This window comes from Phalacrocorax aristotelis, chromosome Z (assembly GCF_949628215.1).
Source record: "Phalacrocorax aristotelis chromosome Z, bGulAri2.1, whole genome shotgun sequence".
NCBI classification, from domain to species: Eukaryota; Metazoa; Chordata; class Aves; order Suliformes; family Phalacrocoracidae; genus Phalacrocorax; species Phalacrocorax aristotelis.
In genome coordinates this window covers 27975757-27997334 of record NC_134311.1, presented here as the reverse complement: position 1 = coordinate 27997334, position 21578 = coordinate 27975757, and the positions used below count along the sequence as shown (strand labels likewise).

At 43.1% G+C, this 21578-nt stretch overlaps 1 protein-coding gene across 2 annotated transcripts; it reads left to right on the top strand.

The window, feature by feature from the left end:
- The first annotated feature begins 1652 nt into the window (after nt 1-1652).
- Nucleotides 1653-14860, top strand: FNTA (farnesyltransferase, CAAX box, subunit alpha). Of its 2 annotated transcripts, none has more exons than XM_075078363.1 (9): nt 1653-2273; nt 2895-2980; nt 3567-3681; nt 4512-4616; nt 5923-6049; nt 6470-6618; nt 9575-9637; nt 10136-10307; nt 11849-14860. In XM_075078363.1, the coding sequence occupies exons 1-9, from the start codon at nt 1894-1896 to the stop codon at nt 11975-11977; spliced, it is 1326 nt and encodes a 441-aa protein (XP_074934464.1). In that variant the 5' UTR covers nt 1653-1893; the 3' UTR covers nt 11978-14860. The 2 variants fall into 2 exon arrangements, with proteins under 2 accessions (XP_074934464.1, XP_074934465.1); XM_075078364.1 differs by lacking the exon at nt 1653-2273 and adding an exon at nt 2407-2528.
- Nucleotides 14861-21578: the final 6718 nt, after the last annotated feature.

Here is a 21578-nt window from a genome sequence, read left to right as displayed (position 1 = left end):
TTATTACTCAGTTATTAAACACAGCTTTCAGGCTTCCTCAGTTGGCAGACTCCTGAAGTTGCTCTCATGAGGACGTAACTTGTTTTTAACATGCTCCAGCTTCCTGCAACAGGCTTGCTTTTCTCAGTTACCATCCCTCAAGACTTTAGCAGCAGTCCACAGACCCCAACAACCCCCAAGTTCAGTCTGAAGACGCAGAAGCTAGTCCTGAGGGCAGAGGGACAGCTATCCTACCTGGTTTTCCCCCCATGCCATCAGCAAGATATTAATGGACCCAGCTCCATCCAGCAATTGGCGTCAGACAAGCTCACTTTTGTTTCTTGTCCTGCTGTGCCACTCTGAGGAAATAAGCTCCTATTGCAGGATCTGGTCTGTCTGTAATCCATGTTAAATAGCTGGTAAAGATGATACCAGCATAAGCAACGGCAATGGCAGGTCATTACAGGTTACTTCCGGGGGAACCACAATGGAAAAAAACCCAAACTGTCGCTCAAACAGCAGAGTTAAACCAGATTACTTAAAGATCTGTGTCTCAAGTGCCCTCTGTCCATGGAGAGCTGTTAGTACCTAACAAACTCACAGTGCAACCTTTCCCTCCACAGGTCAGGAAGAGTGACTTTCCTTTCCACTCCGCCTCTTACAAAACAAGATTTACTGCCTTTGAGGTTTCTTTCATTCACATGTTCTCATTTCCCTTGGTCTGTTTATAATGTTAATACACCTTGTTTCTTTTTAGGCCTGTCTTGGTTCTTTCTCACCTTTTTTTAGAATGTTCTGCATTTTATAACTTTATAAACTTCACTTAGGTACTGCTGGATGTAACCTCTGTCTCTAGGTACATCTTTCTCAATTTCCTGTTTATTCTATTTACAGTCCTATAGTCCAAAGCAACCTTTTAGTAATTGCTCTGGTTTTTTCCCCTCCATTACAATATTGCTATAGTCTATATTCCTGCAACGCCCAGAACCACCAACCAAACTATGCACTCCAAACAGTCACTGTACAAACATCCCAGCAGAAACAAATGAAGGCCCCAAGTGCACCATTAAGAGACGCAGCAGAAAAAAGGCAAACAGGCAAGGAAAGCACAGAGGTTAAGTGACTTCCTACAGGAGACAGAGCTGCTCAGGGGCAGAAGAACCTGCAGGTGCAATTCGTCCTTGCCCTGGATCTTGTGTTTCGATTTGCAGCCATGCATTTATATTCCTTCATTGTTGCTCTGGCACCATTATTCTTTCTGTAAAATCGTTGTAAAGCATGTGACACACCTACAGCCCTTTCAACTCGAGGACCCCGGAATTAACTTTAATCCTGTCCACCGCACATGGAATGACTGCCTGCCTCCCAGGGTATACAGCACAGGTGCAGATGTATGCACGGCCCTTACCACATATGTTCTGCCTGTCTTCAACCCTTCCCTCTCTAAAGCATCTCAGCATGCCCCATATTACAAACCGGTAACGCTGAGCCAGCTGCTTTTCCTGACTGCCTTCAGCTCAGCTATTCTGTCCTACTGGCCAACATCGCTTCAGAGGATCTCCTGCCTTCCCCAGTTTCACCCACTGGTTACAGCTGGCTGTTCCAAAGCCTCCTCCAGTTCCACCTTTCGCAGAGATCGGATGCCTCAGCCCTGCCTTGTCCGGAAGTTCGGCTCTAGCACGGTGCCGGTTTGTGGGTTTCCACGGGGCAGGGAACCCGGCCCACCGTGCCGCGGCACCTCCGCACCGACAACGCCCGGGACCTGCTCCCGGCAGCTCTGTAACCCGCAGCGCGGCTGCTGCGGCCGCACCCTCAGAGCCCTCCTTCTCCCCTGTGGCCCCATAGCGCCCGTGTGGTGCTGCTGGTCCCAGCGCCCCGCACACCCCGACACTGGTGCCGGGGGGGAGGGCTCCCATGCGAAACACGCTGCTGCTGGTAGGAGAGACGCCGCCCTTCGCCCCTCGTGTCTCCGACCTCAGCGCACGGCGGCGGGAGCCGACCGGCACCCCAACGGAGGGGGAAGCGGACCCCCCCGACCCCCCGGCCCCCCTCCCGGCAGCCTCCGCACCACGGGCGGCGATAGCGAGCCACTCGCTACTCTGCCCCGCCGCCCACCTGCCCTCTATGGTTCCGCTAGGCAGCAGGGGCGGCGGCGGGGCGATGGCCGCGGAGGGGCTGGCGGCAGCGGAGCTGCAGCCGGAGGTGGACGGTGGCGGCAAGCAAGAGGGCGCCTTCGGGCACCTGCTGGAAGAGGAGGAGGGGGAGGGGGAGGACAGCGGCTACGTGTTCTACAGGTACGGCCGCGGCGGTGCAGCCCCACGGGCGCCTGGGACAGGGCTCCCTCAGCCGCGGGAGTCGGGCGGTGACGTCATGTAATGTAATGTCGTCACGTTACGTCATGTGACATAACATCAGGTTGCGCGCGCCCCGGAAGCGGGTCTCCGGGGGAGTGGCGGGGGACGCGGGATGGACGAGGCACGGCAGTCGCCCCTGCTGCTGGAGCGGGCGGAGGAGCGGGAGGATGAGGGATTTGGATACATGCTGTACAGGTAGCGGCCCGCGCGGGCAGGCCGCCGGGGCCGGTGAGGGGCGGTGGCGGGGGGCGTCAGCGCCGCCGGCAGCCGCTGCCTTCCCGGGGCGGTGGTGGGGCCAGCCGCTGCAGCCGGCCTCGGGGCGGCGAAGGCGGCGGCCTGGGCAGGTTACCTTCCGGCGGGGCTTTGATACCGCTCCATGTACCGTCGGTGCCGCCCTTACTTGTTTATATACCGGCCTATAGATTACTATAGACGGTAATGTAATGACAACTATAGTGAGCGCACAGATGTGTGGCTGCAGGTACAGGCGTGTGTGCAGCGGTTTGAAAAGTTTTTTGTGCTTTTTAGAAGCACTGAAAAGGCAAAAACGTGTGTTTACAGGGACAGGAAGGAATGGGCAAATATTGAACCCGTCCCTCAAAATGATGGGCCAAATCCTGTTGTTCAGATCATCTACAGTGAAAAGTGTAAGTTTTAAATTTGTTCTGCACTGGAAACTTAAGGTGGTTAAATTTACATCTGTCCCTAGTGTTGTTGAAGCAAGGCTTCATGTTATGGGTAACATATTTTCCAGAGTAGTACTGTGAAGAAATTAATACATGTTTATTGTGTTATTGTGTTATGTTGGTTGTGTTTTCATCAGTCATCTCTGAAGTTGAATCTTCACCTGAGATGTTAATAGCCAAGGTTTTATTTTAAAATCATATGGCTTAAGGGGTCGCACAGCTGGCAGTCTGGTTCATGTAATAAGGCATTTCTAGCCCTTGAGTGGAAAAGAGACGTATGAAGATACTGCATCCAGGGAAACTGTGTGAGTAAGCAGCAAGGAGCTTTTCCGATTGTTCTGGGCACTATTCAGATGGTGTATTTTTCAGATATTTTTGCAGCTTTTCAGTTCAACTGACAGTGCTGTCAGAGCAACATATAGCTATCGTTTCAAAGAGGTATACTTAAAGTACACGAAATAGGAAGCAACTGCAGAGCATTATTAACTTTTCCCCCTAATGGGGCAATTATCTCATAGCCTTGGATAAGATGCTGTTATCTATTTAGTTCGAGATGTCTATGATTACTTCCGGGCTGTTCTGCAGCAGGATGAGAGAAGTGAAAGAGCTTTCAAACTAACAGCAGATGCCATTGAGTTAAACGCTGCAAACTACACAGTATGGTAAGTGATAATCTTGGGATTATTCCGATCATCATTTGAGTGCCAACTTCTTAGCTCTTTAATAATTTTGTTAGTCTAATCAGGGCATGAGGAACGGTGTACACTTCCAGTGAGCTTCTGAAGAAAGCCTTTGTTCAGTATTTTCTGTGTCTCATTTTGATTTGGTGGTTTTTATTCATTTGGCTTTGAGGATGTTATCAGACAAGGTCAGGATTAGCCACAAAAAGAACTTTAATGTTTAAAATTAGATCACTTTCCTGATAACGTGGCCTTGGGATAGATGCTGAAGATGCCCTCGGTTGACTTCAAGAAGAGGCATAAAAGCATGGTAGCTGCTATTTCCTGCTAAAAATTGTATACTTACTAAATAGTGCATTTTAGAAGATCTGTCAGGTTAATGTTCAGTTAGGTAATGCAGAAACAGTGAATTTCTGATATTCAGACTAGGGCCTTTTAAGTTGAGAACGCTAACAAGTACCTCTTGTACATCTTTATCCTGCTAACTTGCATAAAATCAGAAAGTTTACATTATTTTAAGCACATAGGTCATTTTCAGTGATGATGAGACTAGGTGGGTAGATGGTGGTTAATCTGAAACAGGGTTGCTCTGATCTTAGAAAACCTACTGCTGTAACCAGCTGTATTCCTGTTCTCCACTGTTTGATAATTGAATGGCCTTCAGCAGAACTGGATATATGGTTTAGGGTTTTTTGCACTCTTTTTAACTCAGTATCTATTAGAAAAACTGTGAACAAAGGTGGTTCTATGTTCTTCTCTGTGAATTCTAGGAAAGCCCTGTTGCAGTGTTCAAATGCTTGACTTTTATACAGGCATTTCCGGAGAGTCCTCCTGCAGTCTTTGGGAAAGGATCTCCATGAGGAACTTAAGTATATTACAGCTATCATTGAAGATCAGCCAAAGAACTACCAAGTCTGGTAAAATCATGTTTTCTTTTCAGTTCTTGATGATTTTGCACATAACTTTTGTTCTGTAAATTGTCTAGAGTAAGTTGTGATCATTGATCCTAGAAGTTGTTAAGAGCTGCTTCCTACATCTACTGCAGTGGGAGTAGTGGAGGAGTTAAATGGAGTTGCATCAGTATCACTGCGAAAGTCCTTTGTAGCAGCTTGTTCTAAACATATGATTATGACATGCTGAAAAGGTCTTGTTTTCTTTACTGTCTATTTTTAAACCACCAAAATAAGTCTGACAGATAAAAAAAAATGCTAATGAAAAGGCAAAAAAAAGACAAATAGAAATTAGTATTTTTTCTTTTATGGGCTCTTGGAGTTTGCTCACCTGTTCTTGGGTTTCTCCCAAGTGAATGGGAATAGGCAAAACAGCAGCATTGTTGTTGTTAGAGAAATTATGTGGTACTAGAAAATTCTATTCTGCTGAAGACTTTGGCCTTGAGTGTTAAGAGTGGAAACATGTTAGTCCAAGTAAGCATAACTTGTCTAAAAGGAGACAGTTGGCCAATATGTATGTGTAGTTAGAATTTGTTCTAGTATAAGTGTGCATCTGTCATGGTTTAGGCCCAGTCAGCAACCAAGCACCACCCAGCCACTCACTCACGCCCTGCCCCTGGGTGGGATGGGGAGAGAATCAGAAAAGCAAAAGTAAGAAAGCTAGTGGCTTGAGATAAGAACAGTTTAATAGTAATAATAATAGTAGTGATAGTAATGAAAAGGAAAACAGAGAAGCAAAACCCAGGAAAAACAAGTGATGCAGCCACTCACCAACTGACACCCAGCCAGTCCCCAAGCAGTAATCGCTGCCCCCCTAGGCCAACTCCTCCCAGTTAATATACTGAGCATGACACCATATGGTATGGAATATCCCTTTGTCCAGTTTGTGTCAGCTGTCCTGGCTGTGCTCCCTCCCAGTTTCTTGTACACCGGGCAGAGCATGGGAAGCTGAAAAAGTGCTTGACTAGAGTAAGCACTACTTAGCAACAACTAAAATATCTGTGTATTAAAAACATTTTTCTTATGCTAAATCCAAAACACAGCAGTATGCCAGCTACTGGGAAGAAACCTAACTCTATCCCTGCCAAAACCAGGAGAGCATCATGTATTTCTCAGAGCCCAGTGAAATTTTTTGGTATATTTAATTGGAAATATTTAACTAGTGGTTTTTTGCTAAGTAGGACAGTTGCTATATGCTGTTCTAATACAGACTGCACGGTCACAAAAAAAAATTTAGACTATTCTAAAAATAGTTACTTCCTTTTGTCATTAGGCATCACAGACGGATGTTGGTGGAGTGGCTGCAGGATCCATCCCAAGAGCTTGAGTTCATAGCTGACATTCTTAACCAAGATGCCAAAAATTATCATGCGTGGCAACACAGGCAATGGGTTATTCAGGTATTGTATGCACAGAACTCTTCGTTCGCTAAATAGCCTGCTCAGGTTGTGGAGTTTTGCTTCTTAAGTACAATCTGAATTGCATTTGGCACTTTGTTTCTGAAGGCTGAAGGGGGGGGGAAAAATAATGTATTTTAATGTGTGGTAGAGGTTAGCTATAAACTTGCCTTTTAGGAAGTGAGTTAGAAGGGTCTGTTGTTGGCTGCTTGCTGTTAAATGTGTGAATTTAATGATAAGCTAATACCGCTGTGTGCAACTGAGTAGTGTTCAGTATTCCTAGTGCACCCCTCCTTAGTATTCTTTGAACGTTGTGTTTATTTCTTTAAAAAAGTCTCCTTACCTGATGTTCAGAGAACTTAGGAGCAAGGAGAATATATTTTTTAAAATAAAAACTTTTGATTATGATATTCCTTTCTATAGGAGTTCAAATTATGGGACAATGAACTGGAATATGTAGACCAGCTTCTGAGGGAAGACGTGAGAAACAACTCTGTTTGGAACCAACGACACTTTGTGATTTTCAACACCACCGGCTATGACAACCCAGCAGTCCTAGACAGAGAAGTCCAGTTAGTAATACTGTTCAAGCTCACATTAAGCATTCTCTGTTACATGAAAGCAAAGGAATACTTTAACAGTCCCTGTGGGCTTGTCTTTCCTGGTTTTAATGCAGTTCTGGGGCTCACTGTTATGGATAGCAGATCAAGTGTTAGTGCATACATAGATGGGTTCAGAACCACTGACTTGTTGAGTAGCACTGAAGCAAGCTATGCTTACCCTGGGCAGGCTATTCTTACAAATCTGTCTTCCTGTCCTGCTGTTTATTGTGCAAACAAAACTTTTGGGTTTTTATAGTCAACTACCTATAGCGGAACAACCTGCAGAAAATCTGTGACACTGGAACCATGTAAGTTGTGCTTTTTGTTAGTATATTGCATCCTACCCATAGAAAGCTTGGAAGAAGAGGCACTCTCAGTGTTGTACTAAATATCTGTTTTAGTAGTACAGTAGCCACAATGATTTAAAGGTAATGTGGACATGGATTGTAGGAAAAGGGATTGCCTTTTGTGAGGAATTTGTTGTAGCTGGAAAAGGAAAGGAGCTTTCAGGGATATGTTGTCAGCACAGTGACAACAACCTGTGTGGGTTGGCTAGTTTTGAGGAAAATGAGCTTTGGAAACTGTTCCAGAGTGGTATGTTTGTAACTGAAGACAAGCTGGACTTATGGCCGTTTGTTTTCCTACTAATGGTGGTAAGGGAAGCTTCCTTGTATGGTTTTCACATCTCAGACAGTTGATGAGGGTTGATGGTTATGAGAAGATATTTGTCTAAAGTGAAGAAGCAATGGAAAGAAAGTACTGCAACTTTCTGGAGTTATTCCTTAGAAGAAGGACTGAGTCTATGAATAGGTCCATTGATACATTGTTCATAGAGGATCCCAGCCCCCACCATCTTTCATAGCTGTCTTTGCAAACTGCTTTAAGTTGTACATCTCTTCCAGTTTTTAACTTTCCTGCAGATTAATAAATCTGAATAATTTCTGTAACTTAGCCTTGGATATTCCCAGCTTTTTCTCTCCAGAGGTTAGATCTGACATCCTCCCTTGATCAGTTTGTGCGTGCTACTACATTCAAGATAATTGGACACCATCTTAAGAATCAGGCTGTCTAAGGTTAAGACTTCCCAGATGTCACAGAACTGTAGTTGTGCTGCTTGTTGCTTGATGAGCTCTCTTTTTCATAGTGACTGCAGAAGGTTAAAAAGATTTAGGGTTGGGGATTTTTTCTTTTTTCAGTACTGCTCATAGAGCTTTTTATCAGTATGTGCTGTCTCTGACAATCAGCTGAATGCCTTGTTATGCTGGGGAAGGGCATGTTGCATTAACAGGTGAAGCAATTTGGTAGAAAATAAACCCCCTTGCAATCCAGCTGGTCCTCGGATGTCAGAGGGACTGGAGGCAGCTGGGCATAGATTCTGAGTGATACCCAATTCAGCACTGTTAGTCCGTGAGGGATTCACTAACAGTACAATCACTATTAGCCTAGTTGTGCCCAGTAATGCCTCATGGCCAGATTCACTAACAATGTGGTTTATTGAAGCAACAGAAGTACAGGTTCTTATTGGATTGCCAGTGATAAATATACTGTCTGCAAAGCATGTACAAGTATAAAGCACTAAAACACAAAACACAAAATAACAAGCTTACTCTCTAAATTTCCCTGGGGATCACTTGGTATAAGCAAGTGTTTGAGTCTTACCCAACAGGTCTCCCTATGGTGAGGAAGAGGGGTTCAGCCTGTCAGCTGATCCCAGTAGTCTCAGTGGTATCTTCTCTAATGTCCCTCTCTCCTGGGGTCATTTTTATACTGATTTATGTTTAGGTGGAGCTTGAGTGACTCTAGTCATATGCACTTTCATTATTGATTGGTGTAGAAATTCCTTGCTTCGATTTAAAGGTATAGACTAAGAGAAATTCAGAGCACAGGCTCAGTGAGGGGTGGTCATACCTTGGAAGTAGGTAACTTTGGGAAAGAGGCATGTATTTTAGAATTATAATGAGCAAAGTGCACCCACAGGGCATAATGTCCAGACATGATTCCATGGTTTCCATCCAGCCCCCAGATCTACAGTGATTTATGGATGAGTGAGGCCACGAAGCCTTCGCTTCATTCCCTGCTCCAGTTATCTCCCATAGATTAGGACATTGAGCTCCCTCAGTGTTCCTAACATCTAAGAGTGCAGGTGGTGTTGCTTAGGGGACAACCACTAAACCGATTTCCAGCATGCTGACCTCATTCCACTCGGGAAGTTAACTTTTATGAAATGTGGATATAACTTTAGCCTCAATAATTTCAACCTCAATAATCTCACCCCCAGTAATCATTCCACAGGGCAGAGAGTAAAGCCTGTTTTGTGAAGATGAAATGTGGCTTTGTGACTGTATGGCAGGTGCCTCTTGTTGCTTTGCTTTTAGAGGAGTTGCCTAGCTGCTGCTTTAAAAGAACAGATGCAGAAGGCTGTGTGACCTGAAAGCTCAAGCTCTGCCTTCCTGTGGGTTTGCTCAAGTGCAACCCCATGAAAAAAAGTTCTGCAAATAGGTACAGAACATACCACATGTCGTCATATTAATGTAGCTCATCCCAGGCTTCGGTTACTCCAGCCCTTTTTGAGCCCCATGCCATTTCTGACCATCAAGACACAAGTTACTCCTTTAGCATACTGGGAGAATATATCATGTTGTTTCTTCGTGTTATAATATTTGAGCATAATTTTGAGAACTGTTTTATTATTGTATAAAATGCAGCAAATTGCTTCGGAATTTAAAACCCCTGCCATGATTCTTGTCTCTGTGAGACTTAGGTGGTACTGTGAGACATCTGTGATCATAGACCCAGCTGAGATAATCTGCAAAAAGACTGAAATACAGACTAGAGGGATGTATTTGGGAGCATCTGAACACATTCAGGTAATTTCTAACTGCATTGTTAGTGGTTGCATTCATGACCTATTACCTTTTTCTCACAGATACACTCTTGAGATGATCTCAGCAGTGCCACATAATGAGAGCGCTTGGAACTACTTAAAAGGGTGAGGCATCCTTCTCTGTGAGGCAAAGAGAATATTTGTAGAATGTGTTTTATGCCTAGCTCTTAACTGGAAAGAGCTTGTTGCTGTTCATTACCTAGTGTTGTGTGCTTAAGTGAGCAGGCAAAAACCTCCACAAGGGGTTAATATATTAACCTGATTTGCCTGTAACTTTCCACTAAGTTTCTGGCTGCGTAGTTCTTGTGGGAGGATTGCAAGTACTTCTCATGCTTTTAAAAACTTGACTGTTAATGGGTTCAAGAGCATAGAGTAGGAAGTAATGAGCATGCTTTTGGTCTCATTTCTGTTCGGTTGAGCATAACTACTAGCTTACTACAACATTAAGCTGATTATTGCTGCATGCTTCTTACTGACCGCCTTACTTGTATTTGCACCCTTATTTCAAAACCGATCTCTAAATAATGGAGTCATAACAAAAATGTGATTCTTCACACCAGATTTCCCAGTATTACATTTCAAGCCTATTAACATCTGTTCTAGGATCCTACAGGATCGTGGTCTTTCTAAGTATCCAAATCTGTTAGAGCAACTGTTGAATCTACAGCCCAGCCACAGTTCACCCTATCTGATTGCCTTTCTTGTGGACATATATGAAGATATGCTTGAAAACCAGTGTGATGACAAGGAAGAAACACTGAACAAGGCATTGGAGGTACATTTTGAGAGCTTGATTCCGTGTCTGAGGGATGCCATCTATTGCTCTCTTGCTTTATATCCTGACAAAATGGGATTGATATTCATAGATAGAACAGGTTACTTGTTAATCACAGAAGCACTATGAAGAGTTGAACTTGAAAGCCAGATAATCACAAGGGTCCCATGAATTTACCTATAAATAATAACTTGTCAGTTACAAAACCACTGTAAGTTTTCTTCACCTGATAGTAAAAGAAGGTTTCTAATATTGTCTGCAGAAGAAAGATGTTTGAACAATGGTGGAGTTTCCAATGCTACCTTTGTAGCATGAACTCACTTTCTTCTCTGTAGGTTAGTGAATCTTGGTCTCAGAGTACCTGTATCTCAGAATCTCAGGCTCCTTTTGCATTTCTTAGCTCTTTCTAAGAAAGCTAACAGAATTAGCTTAAAGGCCAGCAGGCACTGGGGACATCAGTAAGGAATATTGAGCACAATTTCCTACAGAGAATAAATGACTTCTAGCAATGTTGTGTATCTCCCTGTGCTTCATATTCAGGGAACTCATTGCTGTGGTTTGCAGTGTAGTTTTTACAAAAACACTTTTCATTCACTGTGGGACAGACGGGAGCTCAGTGTCATTAGAGCTGCATTCTTGCCTGGAGTCTCTGTGTTCCAGCATCGTTCTTTCTCAATGTTTTTCCTTTGTTGTGTTCTAGGACCAGAATGTAAGTAAGTGCAGTTGTACCTCGCAGATTCATGTCCCCTTATATTATTTCACTGAGTTTGATGACTTAATCTATTTAGGCATCAAAGCTCCTGTTTCTCAAATCTGATTCACTGAATAAGGTGATGTCACCGGCATAATAAAAGGGAATTGACTAGAACATTTATAGTGTTTGTGCCATATAAATTTTACACAGCGTGTCCTGTGAGTGCGGTTGACTTCTGCTATGCCTCACTGCTCACCCAGATCAAAACAAAACAAAAATCTTATAATGTAGAAGTATCTGTATAGCACCAGCTCTAATATGTTGTGAGAGAAGGTTACTGACGTGCACGGAGAGTCCTTTTGGGACAGTCTGCTTAGACAAAAACCATAAACAAAAGATCTCCTGTTGGTCCATCAGGAGCACTGAAGATCGAAGAGCAGGATGTTCCCCCAGTGTTTTGAATGAAGTGGTTTACAGCCTAATGGATCACTAAAAGACAATCAAGCTTGTCATGAAGTCACAAGTATACTGTAGTATACTACATGCTGAATAGGCTGGGGTAGATGATGAGTGGTAGGCACAGAAAGGAGCCACAGGGAGGGAGTCACAAGTGAAATAAGACTGGAGAGATTTTTGTGCAGTGTCAGATTGGTTCAGTGCTGGTTGGAGTTGACATCAGTTTGAGGTCTTTGCATAGTTGCAAATCCAGTGAATAAACCAAATGTTGGTGCTAAGAAAGATGTTTCTAATACTGGTTGAACCATATATTGTATGCATTTTATAAAGATAATTAAGGATTCTGTAAACTTTTGGTATAACTCTCCTATCTCTCAATTTTCTTTCATAGTTGTGTGAAATTCTGGCTAAAGAAAAAGATACCATCCGAAAAGAATACTGGAGATATATTGGAAGGTCCCTTAAGAGCAAGTACAGTGCAGGCACTGAACAGAGCACACTGGCAGAGAAGGAGCAGTAACTGAACATGGAAGAAAACAGTGTTAAGCTCTCAAGCTGTTCTACGGAAGTACTAAGTAGGGTCATCAACTAGTTTAAAATCCAGTGTAGTATTCCCCTGGTGAAGAGGCATTGCAATGAAAGAGGAGTGCTGAGCGCTGTATGGTCTTGGGTTGCTGCTGCTACTGGTCATAGCTCTACATGCTGTCAAGAAACGTATTAAGGCTTCATTATTGACACATACCAAATAAGGGGTTTATCTTCTAATTATAAATACATAATGCTATACCTACGATTTATAAGGGACTAAACCAATTTCTCATGCCCTGTCTTATCCACTCATGGTTTCTAACACAGTCATATCAGATGCTGCAGTAATGACTGCAGGTAACTTAGCTGTAGTGGATATAAAGTAACGTACTTCTGGTTCGTGCAGGCAGGTGCTGGAGTTGTTGCCTGATGTGGGAGCAGCCGTGCAACACTGACAGCACATGCTATTGTATGCAACTAACCAGGTGTCACATCATAATAAAACACATAACTTAAAGCACTTGAAATATTTTAGAGTGCTTGTTTTGGGCTTTAGGTGTGCATAGTCTGTTCCTCTCAGATGCTGATAGAGATAAAAATAAAATATCCCCTTCTAGGGATATTGGATTCTATTGCATTGAGGTGTCTTTTGCACTGGAGTATTCCCATCCCAGAAACTTTGAATACACTTAATGTATTCAGTGGAGCCTTGAATTCTTATCTGCACAGTCAGGAAAAATGCTTTGAGGACCCTAGAAGAACTGCTTATTTTTTCATTGGAATTTTGTTCAGGCAGCTGAAAATCTGAAATTTCTTTTTCTTCACACTTTGTAATCAGGCCAAGCTGAAGTCATAGGACAAAGAGATTATAACTCACTGGTTATGTTACATATTTTCACTGACCTGGAAGGGAAGGCACGGTTTTGTTCAGGACCTGTTTGCATTAAATGTCTTAACTTATTGCTGCTATAGGTTTTTCATATTTTTTTCCATGCATATATTCAACCAATAAGTTTATTTCCTCCCCTTTGTGAAAGACAGAAGGCACCTGCAGTACAGAACTGCAAAGGACATGTTTACCTGTACAAGAAAACTGTTGCATCTGCCCTGGTTATTGTAAACTGTGTTCTTAGCATGAAGTGTTTGTCTGATATGAAATATTTTCTTGGAGATTATCATAAAGAGAACAAATACTAGTATTTATTGTATAATATGAACAGTTTTTCTAATACTAAACATCAAAAGCTGCTGCTGTAATTAAACCATAGTGAAGATTAATGCTTGAAATGCATTAATCCAATGCATTCTTTAAATTTAGGACAACTCATGGGGATTGGAAGTAATATATGAAAGCTATGTAATTTGTTAAATGTTTTTGTTGCTTTCCTAGCAGCAGTTTCCCAGAGAATACATTTTTGTAGTGACACATGAACATTTAAAATGGACCTGAACTTCAAACACTTGGATATGTTACCCGCTGCTTTTCTTTTTTTCCTTTTTTTTTTGCCCTTTTATTTTGTTTTGTTTTTTACCACAGTTGAAGCTCCAGCGTAGAACAAAAAGTGTATATTTCTACCCCCATGGGTTGTCCCTAATTGAAACTGTATTAAATATGGAGTACTGATCAGAACAGGATGTCCAAGGTCTTCAAGACAAGGTAACATATTTGGCATTACCAGTCAAGAAAGCTCAGAGAGATAGAACAGACAAATGCAGTCCTTAAAATAAACATAATCAATGAAGAGGGAACAGAATTTTGCCTCTGCGTATGGTGTTACTAAGTTCCTGTATCTTTCATAAACAAAATTCAGAGGGTACTTGGAATAAGGAAGAGCATTATATATACTGGCATGAATTTCAGAGAAAATAACTCATTCCAAGGTAAGATGATGAACAGTGCCCACTGGGATTGCATTTTGGTATGTGATCGCTTAGTCTGTGGTCTGAGGAAAGATCTTCGATTTAACCCTGTTGTGTCAAGAACAGTGGGATCCTTTGCCAGGGATCTGTTCTTATAGTGTGGTCAGCTTCTGGCCTTCTCATGCTTGAAAGGATACTAGAACTAATCAGTAGAGAATCATCTACTGACAAAGTTAATAGGAATTTGGGCTGGTTATACAAGCACAGTGATAGTTACAAAGATAATGCCACTTCTGAGCTAAGTTTACCAGTGAAGGAATAACCAGTTACGTACTCGTAGCAGAAAAATATCTCGTCTCATGTAAAACAAATGTGTGACCAAACAAATCATGCAAATCCTAAGAAAAAAACATGCTGGAGACTAAAGTCCAGTTTAAAAAAAAAGAAAAAGTCATTATGTTTTAACAGAAATGTTTGTGTTTTTTTTCAAATGCTCATGTTTATTGTCATTTGGATTGCAAGGAAACTCTGAAATTCTCTTCAAAAGGTACCTCAGTTCTGTGGTAGTCAGCCACACTCACAAGTACTGAACTGTTGGAGCTGGAGAAATGACAGGCTGCCCAGACATGTTGCAACTGCCACTACCAAGCATTTAATTCTAAAAATGTGTCTGGGACAGAATTGTTCTGATGGAAGCGGGAGCTTGACAAAATGTATGAGCTGTGGAGAGAAGGATCTTAGAATAGGAAGTGTCAGATGACTTTAACCTATAGGAATTGGTGCTGACTACCTATGATAACAGGAAACACAAAACTGATCTGTCCTAAGGGTTCATCTGTATATGAAAACTTACCGTTATTACTGATTGTGCGTAGTGATGTGACTCTTGTGTACAATTTTATGACTGAAGAGCTGTGCCTAAATGGAAAACTGTATTGATACAACTGTCCCTTGTAAATCAGTGTAATAGGAATATTCAGTAGCATACAGAAAGTTATTAAAGCATGTGAAATAATTTCCTACGCCTGGTTTCATCAGAGGCTGATGTTCTTGTCTTGGTCTAACTATGTGTGTCTGCCTGTCTAAGCTGTTTTACTGACTTCCACATTATTGATTCTGCAACTCAGCTGACAAAACAGTGTGCAAGTCCTTCCTGATCTATGCAGTACAAAAGCACCTCACCTACCACAAGAGACAGTTGCTGGCTGTCCTGAGGCAGATTAGGAGGGTGCTGTTCAGCTGGACCTTCTGTGGGAGCAGTATCCTCTAGTAGGGAAGCAGTGAAGCTTCTAATCACTCCTACGACACAAAACACTTGTAAGCACTAGCAGGCAATTCAGGCTTTGCAGTGGTGACAAGGCTTATGGAGAGTTGGGCCCCTACAAGAGCAGAAAATGCTTTAAAGTTCCTGTTGCTTTTAGAATGAAGGGGTGAGGGAGCAACATTAAGTGATAGTGTGGAGTCATCCCTTACAGGCTCACACGAATGCTTTGCAAATACTGGTGGACTTGCCTACGTGCAAGTTCAAAATAGGCAGGGGAGACACCAGCTGTGGTTATCTTGCCCAGTTTCTTGCACACGAATGAAGAGACCTTGAGCCACGTGCCTCAGATGTCCCAGATACGGCGTGGTGGATGCAATAATATGAAGAATGCTCCTCAGCCTAGCTCATGCCTTTTTCTGAGCATCAGTGTCTTCTGCACATTACCGATGTGGGATAAGCTGTGTGCTTTGCACTTTCTAAAGTGCAAGTCTGGTTTTAGTTGCAGATTACCTGTGACTTTGGGGTTGGCAGCAGGTTTCCCTGGTGTATCTTCTGCTTAAGGCAGATTGATTTGGAATACTTGGGTAAGACAATGTTTGGTATTTTACTTCTAGTCCACAGATCTTCAATGTTTAGATTTCCTTTTAAATAACCAGCTGTCCCTTTAAGGCTGTACTGTCAGGCTTTTGGTACAATATATTCTAACAGCAATGGGTAAAAAAAATGCATTTGAATGTAAAAACTACATAATTTTTATCCTATAACAGGTCCTTTCCAGAATCTCTGGCAGTCTGGACTGGTCTGTATAATTCTGGTCATGAATAACATTGCCATTTTAAAGTACTCTGTGTACATTTACATGAGTACGCTCCGTATGGGTGCCTACTCAATACAGGTGAATAGTGGATGAAATCCAAAGCAAAGAAGAGAAATCTCTAAAGCAGACAATAGTTTTTCTCCAAAATATGTTATCTAACGCTTAAGTGTTCAAACAAGGATAATCAGTACCTGGCAGAAGTCACAGTGTAAGGGACATGGTCATTTCCTCTATTCCTCCCATCTCTGCTCTATGCATGCTTTTATCTTAATGCATCTCTTGGCTTAAGAACACAGATCCTTCTGACAAAAGCCTTTCTGAAAATTAGGATCCTATTCACAGACCAGAAGTGATGCTGTTGACCCTGTTGAGGGAGAAACATGTTAACAAGTTCTGGGCCTCCCTGTGCCGCTCTGAAAGGAATGCCTTACCTTCTGCTGCTACGGTGGGCCCTGAATTTGCAGAAAAGGGGGAAAAAAAAAAATGGAAGGAAAAAAAAAGCGTGTTGCAGTGAGTACCAAGGCACAAAAATGTCTGCATGTGAACATTCAGGACAAGACTGCAAAAATCAAGGGTGCGGGCACTCAATTTATGTTTCTATAATTACTTGGTGTGAAGAGCTAAGAGAAGCTTCACCAAATTTAGCTAGGAACCCCACCTCAGGATGTGTAGATGTCTACATTAGCTGTCCTATCTAACCTCCTTGGGGCTAGGACTCTGTGCTCCATTATGTGTGTCACCCATCACTGTTCTTCAAGAAGCCATGGGATATAAAGCCCACCTAAGATTTCAGCCCTGGGGAATTAAAATCTTTGCGGTTACCGCTTTCCTGCTGCGGCACAGCAAGGAAAGCGGACGCCAATCGCTAGATGGCAGTGTGACGTACACCCTGAGTTCACTGACGCCAGCTGTGTGTAGGCAAGCAGTGGGGTAACTAGGACAACTCTTTCTCCATGCAACAACACTGATTTCACACCTGCTAATTAAACACGGAAGAGCAACTGCTTGGTAAGTCAAGACATAGCACCACAGAGGGCTCAAGCACAAGTATTCTGGGAGGGGCTTGATGATTGTCTTCACTAAAAATTGTTGGTGTTAATTGGAGAGTAATTTTTCATTAACTGAAATGATGTCTCCTCTGACTCTGGACACCTTGTACCAGAGCTGGACTCTGTTGAGTCCTGGTGTCCTAAAATAGCAGTGTGACTAAACCCCTCAGCTCAGAGCATGGGTTTTGTGGACAGTTTACATCTTCTGGAGATGCACCTCCAGTCAGAGTCCTACACTTAGGCACCTTCACAAGCTGGGAAGTTTTTGACCCCCTAAAGCCAGTTTCTCTGGTTCCTCTGTAAAGAAGTGCTGGCCATTGCTGGCTGTTTCTGTGAATATGGGCTGAAGGACGAGAGGACCTGCTCCTGCTTCTTGGAAGTCAGGGGAAGACTTGGGACTAATTGGGGAAATTCAGTGTGCTGTTGCAGGGCCAAGAGTGGTTGCATCACTCATTGGGAAGCAGAACTAAGGACACTGGTGAAGAAAGGCAAAGACAGACCTCTATTCCGCATCCACTAGTTTGTCGAAAGTGAGTCCTGTGGGTTGTCACCACAGTGCAGGGATTTTAAGTGAATGAAGAAATGCAATGTGTGACTTCAGCCAATCCAGCTTGAGCACCCAGGGCTACTCAGGTGCAGCTGTTTCCTACATCTTTATGCACTGACCTACCAGGTCATGCTACCATTACCTCCTCCCGTGAGTATAACACCAGCTCTGGCGCCTCTGCCCTTGTCTGAAATGGTTGGTTGGGTGACAGGTGTAATGCTGCTGTATCAGTACTGCACATAAGCAGTGACCTTGCCACTGCAGAAGAGGTCTTACTGTGCTTGGGCTTCTCATTCTTCTAGGTTTGGGTTGCTTTGTATAGGTGTATTTAGTTAATGATTTCAGTGGTTTCCTGTTGTGTCCTGTCTGTTGTCCAAATCATCTCTCCAACAGACCAAAGAACAGCTGAATAAATGCTTGTGCTTGCTACCAAGAAGATTTGGAAGGAGGAAAAGAAGAGGAAAAGGGAGCTGTGTTTGTATTGTTGATGTACATCACCTGTCATCCCCCTTCTGCCAAAGCCTATCACCAGGGCAAGAAGGTGGGAGGTAGATAACCTTTGTCCCTTTTCAGAGCCATGGTGCTTACATGCATCTGCCTCTGCTCTAGCTTCCAGCCATACCATGAATGTGAGTTTTATTCCTGGTTTCACTAGAGGACAGTGAGAACACATTCTCCCTGTACATCATAGCATATGGTGCTCACTGGCTCTGCTGGCTGCTTCTTGCACTGACAGTTTCTCTGCTGCAAAATGAGCCAAAATGACCATTTGCAGGTACCTGCAGCCCAGGTGTGTGTCTGGTGTGGAGGACTCCCAAGCACTGTGCCAGCACTCTGCTACCAGTTGAGTGGTAACCATCTTCTTGTTTTACAGGTCTAGACTGCAAAGACCCTGAGCTCAGCTGAAGGCTACAATAGAAGGAAATGGTGTTCAGTATTTCAAGTAGGCAAATGAGAACCAGAAACATCTGTTTTCAAACTTTTCAAATGCCAACGTTGATCATTCTTGAAGTGAAAAATTAGAAACTTGTAAATTGAGAATAGAAAATTGCTTGGCTTCTGACATTCAGAGGGAAAATGTATGAGAGATTTGGTTTAGACAACATCTAATTTTTTGTTAGAAGGGGATGTCTGGACAAAACCCCAAAAGTTGGATGAGTTCTGCTTGTCGTCAGCAGTGTGCTAGGCATAGCCAGGTCCCTCTCAGAGCTGAAATTTTCTCTTGTGTCATTGTGGAAGGAAGGGGAAGATGAAGAATGGGTCAGGGGCAATCCAAAATCACTACTCATGCATCACTAACAACAGCTAATTACAGTAAATTATTTCAGGAGAGGCGCCTGCTGCTGAACCAGACAGAGCCACCAACACACCCAGAACTTCTGTGCATTTGCAGTAAGAGCAGTGCCTTCCCTCCAGGTTAGTCTGTATTGACTGTCTCATTTCTTTTTCTAATTGCTAATACATTGGTGGCTTTCTGCTTGTCTGACACATGCAGGCTAAGATTTTTAGGGACAGAAAAGGAAGGGAAAGATGAGATATAACCTGTTCTACTGCAAGATTCCTTCTCAGCAGCCATGGCTAGGATGTGACCCTCATTCCCTCAGCTTTATATCCCATGCTGCCAGCTTTCAGCTGTCACTTTACAGCACAGGGTTTTTCAGCAGAAACTACATGTCCTCCTATGTTTGAAATCATTTGGTGCACACAGACATGCCCCCCACTCCAGCAAATCCTAACAGTCTCTTTGTCACTGTAGGAGTTTCACCTGCTTTCTATTCCTCAGCTCCGTGCCTGCATAGCAGATATAAGCAGTGCAGGGCAATGCTTTCCCATGCTTTGCCATGCTGCACTTAGCCTGAGTAGTGCTGGAGTTGATGAGATTTTGTAGTGACTGCTAGAGGGCCCCTTTGCTCACAACGGTCGTCATGGAAAAGGACCTAGCCACGGAGACTATCCGTGACCCCCCAAGTCTTGGGCCAGTTGTGAAGACTGGGGTATGTGACTCAATTGTACCATCTCATCATAGCATTCAACACATCACAGGATCCCAGCAGGTGAGTTGAGAGGTCTAGGCATAAATTTTACTGAAATAGAGGTGTATAGATCCAAAGATTAACCACTATGCTTTGCAAAGAGCAGCTCATTGCCTGTATCAGATGGCAGCATCCGCTGTAAGAATCGGCACAGAGCAACACTCAGAAAGGTCCAATAGGGTCATTCAGCAATTTGAATTCATAGGGAACCTGTCTAAGTGTGGGTATTGTTTTGAAAGCGGGTGGGGACAGCAGAGAAGAAAAGGGCAGAAAAAACCCAGAGGGTAATAAAAACCTAGACCATAGGTGAACCAGTATTTTAGCATGGGCCTGAGAACCATGTGCATACAATATCTGAGCAGCAGAGGAAAGAGTGTTTACGGTGATGAGCACATATTGTTTTATTTGCTTCCTCCTGCTCACACAAACAGGGCTTTGTAAGTAAACAGGATACATGATATCTCTTCCTTGCTGGAACAGTGCTTGGGACACTGTGTTTCTGATTCATTCACACAGAATGGAGTAAAACTAGCAACATTTGTGGTTATCAAGCAGAGGACTATCAGTTGGTTCAGCGGTAACCTCCAAAGGAGAAGTAATAGTAATTTCAAGAAAGCATAAACTGTTTTCTCTTTGTTCTCTTCTGACAGAGAGCAGAGCTGGAAGTTGGAGAATTTTAAAAAGCTGTTTCTATTTCCTAATACACTGTGACTGTCCTGTAAGAACAGCGTTCCTACTGGAACCATGTCATTACAAGAGTATGTGGTCAGTTTGGACTATTTTTGTAAGAGGACAGAATGATGAATTTTCAGTGTTTATTTTGGCTCAAATTCTTCATAAAGGTTTGGCCAGAAAAATAGGAGAGAAAGTAGATAGCTGGGGCATTTTTAGCTTTACATCAATATCTGGTCTCTTAACCAACATCAAAAACTGACTGCTTAGAAGGATGAAAGCTCTCAGTAGTGAAGGATAGATCTGGGATAACCTCTGAATGCTGACTCCAAAGTGGAGTGGTCTGGAAAGGCGAGGAGATTAACAGGACAGTTACTGGTTTTGCCAAAGTCCAGATGTATTTGCTGATAGAAGGAAAAGAGCAGCAATACATTAGAATTCTGCGCAGTGCCTGCATGCATATATCTGACTGTGTACAAGTACCGATCACCTTAACCTCTTCAAAGCATCTGTCTGGCTTCCAAAAAGACTTTGGGAACATGCAAAATCTGTTACAGATGGCCTGGGGAGAAGGCATTAGTCTCAGGGTATGTGCAGGTGAATATGGGGTTGCCGCTGCTCAAGAAAGATGGCAGATATGACATCTACACCTGTACTGCATGTCTGAAAAATGGAACAGCTTCTGCAACTGCTAGTTGCCAGTAAAGTATAAGCGTAGCAGTAGAGCATTTTTGTTGCACAACCTAGCAGTGTCCAGCATTCAAAAGGCAGAGTTCTAATAAAAGTTTAAGCTGATGATAAGCATTTTATAGCATATTTAGCTGTGCTTAGCTCAGTTTGGCTCCAAGGCCAAATACAGTTCCCACAGAAGGGAGGTCTCTGCTAAAAGTTCAAGCCCTGCTCTTTTCCAGTGGAATGCTCATACTCCATTGCAAAAGCTCTTATGGAGATCCGCTAAGCAAAGCCATCTGATCCTGATGACTCCAAGCTTGCTTGTGCAGTTCCTCTGTACTTTGGACGCTTCATGCTGGATTGCAAGACACCATAAGTAGGCTTGGGAACATGGAAGGGTTCAGTTCACAACAAGTATTTATGTGGAAATACCATTTCCTCTCTAGCATCCATCCATGAGAGTCCCACAGCCTTTGAGTTTTATGGTCTGTTATCATGGCAGAACAGGTGTCCTTGGTGCAGATGCCAAAACAAACCAGAGGAAGGTTAAGTATGCGAAGTTCTTTCAGGTCTTTTCTTACAAATTAGAAAGCAGCAAGACTGTTTTTCTGTTTGATTTTAAAAGTTTTCTTTACAGATCACACTGAACACAGCTAGTAAGCAGCTCTATATCACATTG

Bases quoted from the DNA above. Each gene is read 5' to 3' on its own strand.
- FNTA (XM_075078363.1), top strand. From the start codon at position 1,894: ATGCGAAACACGCTGCTGCTGGTAGGAGAGACGCCGCCCTTCGCCCCT. The intron at 2,274-2,894 runs GTACGGCCGCGG...GTGTGTTTACAG, and splicing joins AGCGGCTACGTGTTCTACAG to GGACAGGAAGGAATGGGCAA. The intron at 6,050-6,469 runs GTATTGTATGCA...TCCTTTCTATAG, and splicing joins ACAGGCAATGGGTTATTCAG to GAGTTCAAATTATGGGACAA.